This window comes from Otolemur garnettii, unplaced genomic scaffold (assembly GCF_000181295.1).
Source record: "Otolemur garnettii isolate 467f Iridium unplaced genomic scaffold, OtoGar3 scaffold00003, whole genome shotgun sequence".
NCBI lineage: Eukaryota > Metazoa > Chordata > Mammalia > Primates > Galagidae > Otolemur > Otolemur garnettii.
This window is the reverse complement of record NW_003852398.1, coordinates 4472825-4481130: the sequence shown is the minus strand read 5'-3', so window position 1 is coordinate 4481130 and position 8306 is coordinate 4472825. Positions and strand designations below refer to the sequence as shown.

At 52.3% G+C, this 8306-nt stretch overlaps 1 protein-coding gene across 3 annotated transcripts in view; it reads left to right on the top strand.

Moving 5' to 3' along the window:
* Positions 1-3346: 3346 nt before the first annotated feature.
* Positions 3347-8306, top strand: part of NEURL1B (neuralized E3 ubiquitin protein ligase 1B) — a 36280-nt gene continuing 31320 nt past the window's right edge. For all 3 annotated transcript variants that reach the window (XM_012807999.2, XM_012808004.2, XM_003781939.2), the window contains exon 1: positions 3347-3517. In XM_012807999.2, the coding sequence (XP_012663453.1) occupies positions 3487-3517 (31 nt within the window). In that variant the 5' untranslated portion in view covers positions 3347-3486. The remainder of the gene's footprint in view (positions 3518-8306) is intronic.

Here is an 8306-nt window from a genome sequence, read left to right as displayed (position 1 = left end):
GAAAAATGTCAGCCCTTGACATTTTAAGATGGCTGGCCTGGGACCCATCCGTCTGAACATTATTGATGTGTTTTAGGGCAAATTCAGTTCTTTCCACTTAGCCTCACTGTGTATCACAGATGAGCTCCCATTGGAGTCAGCTCCAGGACCAAGTGTGTATCTGCGAGCACCATGAGATGAGCCTTCTTTCCCTTTTTGCCTTGGCTGCCGGGTATACCTGCCAGACTTTCTACCATGTAAAAGTGCCTTGCTCGTTTGGGACAGTGCAGCATGAGCACAGGTTTTGAAGCCTGAGAATTCAGACATGTAGCTCCTCTGCTCACTGCTGTGTCACCTCAGGCAAGTGGCTTCATCACTCTGAGCCTGTTTTCTCCTCTGTAAAAAGAGAGCTGAGAACTCTCTGAGTTCCACCTCCTTTTGCCTGTTGAACTTGGCAGCTCCTTTCTACCTCTGAGCTTAACTTTCCTCTCCTGCAAAATGGGAATTGTGTTAATGACCATGCTGCCAGATTGTGATAAGGATCACTCAAAGGGCACAGCCTGGTGCCCACTATGTGGTTGGCAGTTTGTGACCAATAACTGAAAAGTAATGCTTTTGCGGGTGAAGACTTGCTGGGTTTGGAAATCTATATGCAGGTTTTGCATTAAAGCAGAGCCTTCCTGTGGCAATTTTTGAAACCTAGCTTTGTGGTTTGACTCCAGCCTGGATATCAGCTCTTTGGTTGTGGGGAGGAGGTTCACCAAACATCCTAGAGGATGGAATCATGTCAGCCAGGTGTCCACAGAGGACATAGCCCCTCCTCCAGCTCAACATGTGCTCTTTTTACAAGGTGCACCTGACTGCCTGCTCCTGCATGGGGCAGGGCCTGCTGGGGCATGCCCCCAGGGTTCTGTGCCAGGAATCCCAGTGGGACACTCCCACTACCTGGGAGGCTCTGCTGACACTGCACAAATGAGAGGCAGCCCCACCCACGGGCCCCTACAACCCATGTGCGGGTACTGGTGCCAAAAGAAGGTAGCAGAGTCCATGCAATTCTGGATGTGGTTGGTGGGGATGTTTGTGGGATGTGTGTGTGGGAGGAAGTAAAGTCCAGGAGCAGCTATGACTGGAGGCTGCTGTCCAGGTCCAAGACTGCTGTCACCCCGTGCCCTGTCCCTCAGGCCTTGTGGACCCTTGGGTCCACATCTCAACCTTTCTTAGCAGCTAAAGAGCCTTAAGCAAGTAACTGCACCTCTTTGAGGCTCAGTGACCTCGTTCAAAGAACAGGGATGACAGCACCTATCTCCTTTGGTGTAGCACGGCTGAGATCTTTGGGGAGGGAGAGAGTCAGATTCCATATCTGTGGGAATAGAGCCTCCCAGGCAGCAGGTGCTCAGGGCCCTTCCCTTCCTGCTGCCAGCCACAGTGTCTGGGCCCAGGCCCCTAATAAATGCAGGTAGAAGTTCCACACCATCTCAGATGGCCCTGCTTGGGAGCTAGTGGGAAGGGGTGAGATTGGGAGAGGCAACAAAAATAGGGACCCACATCCCAGGAGGTCAGCTTGGCATGCATGCAACAAAGACAGGGGTGTATCTCTGCAGTTCTTCCAGGGCCAGAAGATGCAAGACCAATAATTTACTCCTGTGGTCTCACGTGGTGTGAAGGGCTCAGTGGATTACTGGACTGGGAGGTTTAGTTTAAGAGCCATGTGATGCAGGAAGCCCCTCCACAATAACCTTCCCAGGGAGTCACATGGTTTCTGTTTGCACACCTCCTGTGACAGGAATCTCCTCCTCCCCCTGTGCCACCTGCACCATCTTTGTGGAGCAGCTTTGTCTTTCTCGAGTGTGGTACCCAGAGCCAAAGAGACCTCTGGAATGGGGTAATCAACAAGCAGCAGAGCAGCAAGCCCCTCTTTTGTCCTAAAGTCTCTTAATGCATCCCTATTTTCTGTTTGTTTATTTCTCCCCCAACATATCACTATGGATCATATCAGGGTCTAGTCTACCACCAACTGAAACACGTTCCTTCAGTTCTTTCCTTCCTCTTCCTTCTTCCCTCTCTCTCCTCTTCCTTCTTCCTTTCCTCCTTCATTCCCTCTTTCCTAATTTTCTCCCAGCCCAGAGCAATGCATCTTTGCAGTCCATTTATTCAAACGTGTATTAAGTACATGTCTGTTCTGGGCACTGGGGTTTCATATATGAACACAGCCTGAAAGCTGCGTACTGGGGCTTCTCTTCCAGCAGTGGAGAAGAGGAAAAAGTAACAGCTACAACATCCACCCAGGGCCAGAACAAAGTGCAGAGGGACCTCAGAGAGTGAGCAAGTACTGTAGATGCCCCAATTTAAGGCAATCCCTGCCATCCACAGGAGAGAAGATGCACAATGAAGTTAAAAATATAAACTTTAAGGGGTGAAGATGAGTTAGACGTTGACCCATAAGATTTATTTTAAGTATATACATTGGGCATGGACTAGCAAGCCTCAGTGCCCACTGAGTGTGACCCAGGTGTCTGCACATGAGAGGTGCTCAGAAAATCCCTGTGGGGTGAATGAATGAAGAATGAAGAATGCCTGTTACTGCCTCTGCCAGAAACATTCTGCCCACCTCTTCCTAAGGCTGATTCCTTCCGGTTGAGATGGAACTTACATGTCACAACCCACTCTGCCTAAGCCCTTTCCAAACAGTGTCACCCATCACTATCTTATTTTCTTCCTGGTTTTGATCCCTATGTTGTGTGATCTGAATTGCTTGCTGTTTCTGTCTTCATCACTAGCATGACATCTCCAAGAGAGCAGGAACTTGTCTGTATCGACGCGGCCCAGAGCAGTGCCTGGCACATAGGTTGTGCTTAATTCACATTTTAATGAACAAGTGAGTGAATTAATGAACTTAGGTTCCCTCCTCCCGATCTTAGGATATCACCTAGGTTTCTCCTACTTGTGTAGCCCTGGGAGGTATAAAAAAGACGCCACCCCCACTGCAGGCACCCTTTACACTGTCCCATGTGCCCTCTGCCTCTCCCACCCTAATACTAGCCCATGGCTAGGACTTGGCCGGCTGGGATCCAGCGAATGGAAGAGGGCCTGGCACACAGTAGGTGTTGGAATAAATAAGCGAAAGGCCAGCAAGCTACCGAACCCGGCACCCCGAGGGCATCCGGCTGCGCTGCGCGCGCGGGAGCCGCGAGGGCGGGAGGCTCTGCTGTGCCTCTCCCGCCACCCGGTGCAAACTTTCAAAAGATGCGGCGGCCGCGGCCCCGCCCCTGCACGGTTGGAGGCGGTGGGAGGCGGGGGCAGAGCCGGCGGGCCCGGACCGGTAGCTCCGCCTCCTCCAGCAGACGCCACCGCCTCTCTCCCGGCGCCCGCCCCAGCTGCCGCCCGCCCGCTAGTCTGTGCAGCGGCTATGCCCGGAGCCTCGACCCCAGCCCCGGTCCCCGGCCCGCCGCGTAATTAGCCTACGCGCGCCCAGAGCGCGCCGCCGCCAACGCCGCGCCCGGCGCGGAGATGGGCAACACGGTGCACAGGACCCTGCCAGGTACGCCGGGGAACCCTGCCCGGGAGGCGGGCTCTTGGCTTCTCCTCTCCTCCAAGGGACCCGCCGGGTGACTCTGTGAGCTACCCCACGCCCCTTGAAGCCCTCAGTGCAGAGGGGGCTAGAGTCTCGGGTGCCTCCTGGATCTCTGCTCTGCGCGCGCCCGGTGGCTGGGCTTTGCGCTCCGGGAGGGCGGGTACCGCGTCCTGGTTACCTTGGGGACCCCCGTCCTGGTTCTACCGGCTTTGGCCAGATGCGCAAAAGGGCGCTGGGGCGATGCCGCGCGCCCCCTCGCCTTTGTTTCTGCCCGAGGGCGTTGATAAGTGAATCCAGGGCGACCCAAGGGGTGACTGCAGCCAGACTCACTCGGGCTTCCGACGGGCACTGGCCGCCTGTTGTGCCGAAACTGCAGCTGCCGAGAGTCGGGGGTGCTCGCAGGAGTACCCCAGTTGCCAGCCTCCTTGCACCCCCGCGGCACATGCTTCCTTGCCTTGGCCGCGATCCCACGCGCACCCCGGCTGCGCCCGCCTCTGGTGTCCGTTCAACCGGAGGCTCCTTACCCCTCATGGAGCCGCTGCTGCAGAGTGCATCGCCCCCTAGTTAAAACCACCCCAGAATTTCCAAGACTAGAGTAAGGGGATCCGGAGGGTGTGAGGAGGCCTTACCGAAAAATACCTGGTAATTGTGGGACTATAGCAGGGCGCGCGCACGCGCGCGCACGGAGGCTTAGTGCCCAGCTCTTTGCTTACCCCAGCTCGGTATGCAAAGGAGCTTCGCGATGAAGATGTGTAACCCAATTTTACGAATGAAGAAATTGAGGCTCAAAGAAGGGGAAATGACTCACCCAAGGTCACACAGCTGGTAATGGGAAAATCTTAATGGGGTCCCGCGTCTGCCTGCCCGCCCTACCCTCACTCCCCCAAATCTTTAGAAGTATTTTGGCTTTAAGGCTGGGCCTTTCTAGCATCCTTAGCTCCAAAGGTGAGAAGGGTGTGTGTGTGTGTGTCTGTGTCTGTTTGTCTGTCTGTCTGTCTCTCTGTCTGTCTCTAAAGCACAAAGGCTCACTTTGTGGTAAAGCAAGTCAGCTGTGCGCAGATTTAGTGTGAGGCTTTAGAAGAGGGACATATCACCCTATCTCTGCTCTAACACTCTGACATAGCTCTCCCATCTAGAGAGATGTGCTTATCGAAAAATAATTGTTTCTTTCTCTGGAGGGGGCTGAAATAGATGGTGCTGAGCCCCAGATTCCTAAGCCAGCTTATGGAAGAAGAGCCAACTCCTACTTTCTAACCCTCTGGGACACTTTGGGGCAGCTGCCCTCAAACCTTAAAATTCTCAGAGAGGTAAAGTCACCAACAGAGAGTCAAGAGTCACCAACTAGTCAGTGGCAGAGATGGGATTGGAACCCAAGTCTGTTTGCTGAAGGGTGGACTCTACCTCCTGTGGCTATTACCCAGATGGAGGAGACCCTCCCTACCCGTCAGGAGGTATCCAGAGATGTTGGCAAATATGGCAGCAGACGTTTTCCTAGCTATAAAGATATTGGGCTGAGACCCCTTTGTTCAATTTCTTTTTTTTTTTTTATTAAATCATAGCTGTGTACATTAATGCAATCATGGAGTACAGTATCCTGGTTTTATATACAATTTGAAATTTATGCTGTTTTAGAAAAAAAAAAGCCATTCTGCCACCTGTGGGTCAGCCTTGGGATGGATAGAGGGGCAGACACACACCAGGCAGGCTAAATATAGCTAGAGATTTATGTAGTCTCCATTCCTTTCAGCCCTCGCTCTGTGGACTGGGCCACCCTAGGCTGGAAGCCTGGGGTTAAGGTTGGTTCCCACAGCAGTGAAACCAAGTATGGGAAATTCAAACTCTCCTCTGGAGCTTAAAGCTCACATTCAGTTTGAGGACAGGCACAGGACTGGAATTCCGAAGCCACATCAGGTGGCAGGTGCCAAGAATATAAAGGGCTGTTTGTTGTTTTGTGACTTGCCTATAATCAGTTCTTGCACACACTGTGCCACTGTTTACACCTCTGTGCCCAGTGTCAGTGTCCATCTTTTGAAATCCACCTCAGTTGTCACCTCTTCCAGGAAGCCTTCCCTGACCATCCACCGTTTCATCCTTTGCTCTGCTACTTGGATACCTCCTTAATAAGTCCCTGCTGTTCGTCTACCACATTGCATTGTCTTTGCCCATCTCTATGACTCTCCTCAGGGTCCCCTGAGGACAGAACTCATGTCTCAATCATCTTGTATCCCTGATTGCCCATCCCAGAGCCTGGTGCCTGGCAGGAGCTCAAAAGCCGGTGGTGGAGCTCAAATGTTGCCTGAATCTCAGACTGAAAGAACACTTGGCACAGTCTTGCCCTGTAGAATCCTTGTGCTTTCGCTCTCAGGAAAAGGACACATGCGTGGGGTTTGTTCTGGGGGACTTGAAATAGAGAGCTGGCATTTGCCGAGCACCTGGATGCTATGCCAGGCTTCCTGCATATGTGGCTTCGCTTACATGCCAAGCATGCTTCTCCTTTAAGCTCCTGCACTTGCTGATCCCTCTGTCTGGAACATTCTTCCCCCGACCTCCCTGTGGCTCCCTGCAGCCTCCTTCGGGTCTCTATTCCAGTGTGGGTCCTGCCACCGCCTTGGTCCCAGCCCTCCTGTCTTGCCCCTGCTCTATGTTTCTCCTTAGCATGTATGACTGCCTGACACGCTGGTGCCTGTCTGTCTCCTCAAGTAGGTTTTGTCTGTTTCCTTCACTGCTATATGTTCAGCACCTACAGCAGTGGCTAGTTCATAGTAAATGTTCGGTAAATACATGTTGAATGAATGAATGAATTCGATTCTTCCAACAGCCCTGCAATGTAGGGATTATCCCCTTTTTATACATGAGAAACCAAGAATCAGAGGTAAAGTGGCTTAACCGACCCCACCCAGCTCATCCACTTGGCAGAACCAGGATTATTTAGCTCCAAAGTCCTGGATTCTTCCTCTGACATGAAGTATCCTCCCAACCTATGATTGAGATAACATTTATTGGGTGCCCATTGTGCACATGGCATGTCACACTACACAATAAGGAAATGCCATTCTTTATGATGGGTTGCCAGGAGGACCCATAGCAGCTCTGGAAAAGTACATCAGTGTATTCAGACGAATGCCCTTTGAACAGAAGCGTGGGGAGGTCAGCACAGGACCTCAGATCTGCTAAGCTCCTACTGTGTGCTCTACCTGTTCTCTTTCCAGTTGCAAATCAATCTTGCAAAGTAAAGTGCCATTCTCCATTGTACAGATGAGGAGACTGAGGCACAGAGAGGCTAAGACACCCACCTGGCACACAGGCAGTGGCAAAGCTGGACTTAGAAGACAGATCTGATTCCCAGGGCCACAGGGTGCTCCTCTCTAACTCCATTTACCTAAATCTGGGTTTTGTAAGGGGGGAAAAAACGTGAACAGGTGGGAATAGGGAAGGACAACATTCCAGAATGAGGGTGAGGGGAAGGACTGTTCCCTTCCTCTCTCAATAGCACATTCCAACCCCTCTCCATGCCTGTGGGGCTCCCCCTAGTTCTGGTTGAAGAGGAGGCTAAATTCAAACTGCACGTTGGGTTTAATCATTAAGTTGGGCCATGTTTGAGCAGGCCAATGGCTTTTTAGTTAGCTCAATAACCGCGCGCTTTGGAGTGAGGAAAGCCTGTTGACCCTGTTCTGTGTCAAGCCCTGGGCCAAGGGTTTTTCCCACAAAATCTATTCTAAATCCTCATTAACAACCCTTTAGAGGGGCTATATTTGTTCCCATTTGACAGGGCAGCAAATGGAGGCTCAGCCAGGAAAAGGACAAAGGCACACATAGTCTTCCTAACCTGGATGGGCAGTGTGCAAATGCCATGACCAGATGAGGAAGCACCTGAGCCTACCCCAGACACTCAGGCACCTTCCCCTGCAGAGCCCCTTTTTCTGTTTGACTGGGGTAGAGAGCGCTGGGAGTGCAGCGGCTGCGGGGTTCAGCATTGCTACTCGCTGTCTTCCTGTCTGGGCCATGGATGATGATGCTCCCTGGATCTGGACTTTCTCAGCTCTTGGGAGGACAGTGACCTTTGTCATTCTCCTTCCAGCTGTACACATGGCTGACAAGTGATATTCCCCTTTCTCTTCCTGCCTCTCCTCCTACTTCACCTAGTTCTGATTTAAAGTTGAGCTGGGCTTTCTTTGCCTGTCTTGCCCCATCTGCTTCCTTTCCACCAGGTTGCTAAGAATCACTTTCAGAGCCTGTGCTGAGCCTCTCAGAGTGATAGTATTTCCTCTAATGGCCCTGAAACCTCTGTGGCTGTCAGCACACGGTGGGGAGCCTGACTAGCCAAGGCTCCTTGGTGGCAGCCTGCAGGGATCCTGGATCAGGAGTGGTAGGAACAGCGGGGTCTCATCCATCAGTGGAAGTGAGAAGGGGGGGGTGGGACCTTTCCAGTTTGCATGAACAGCGGAGAAGTTACTGGAGGTGAATTTGGAGCTGGAAGGAAGTTGGGCCTTCCTCTGTTTTTAACTTCTTCCTATCACCACCTGTGCTCCCTTCTCTCTGTCTCTCTCCTCTGGCTGTGGGATCCAAGGAAGGCTTCCTGGAGGAGGTGACATTTGAAGGGAAGTGCCATTGACATTCAGGTGGAGATGAGCCTACCCCACTGAAATGTCATCTCCTTCTGCCTGCCTTTAGGGCCTTCTGTGGCTCGGTCACCTTGTGCCACACCCCCAGGCTGGGGTGATCCTGGGGTCTGCCCTGCTCTGCATTTTCCAGAGTG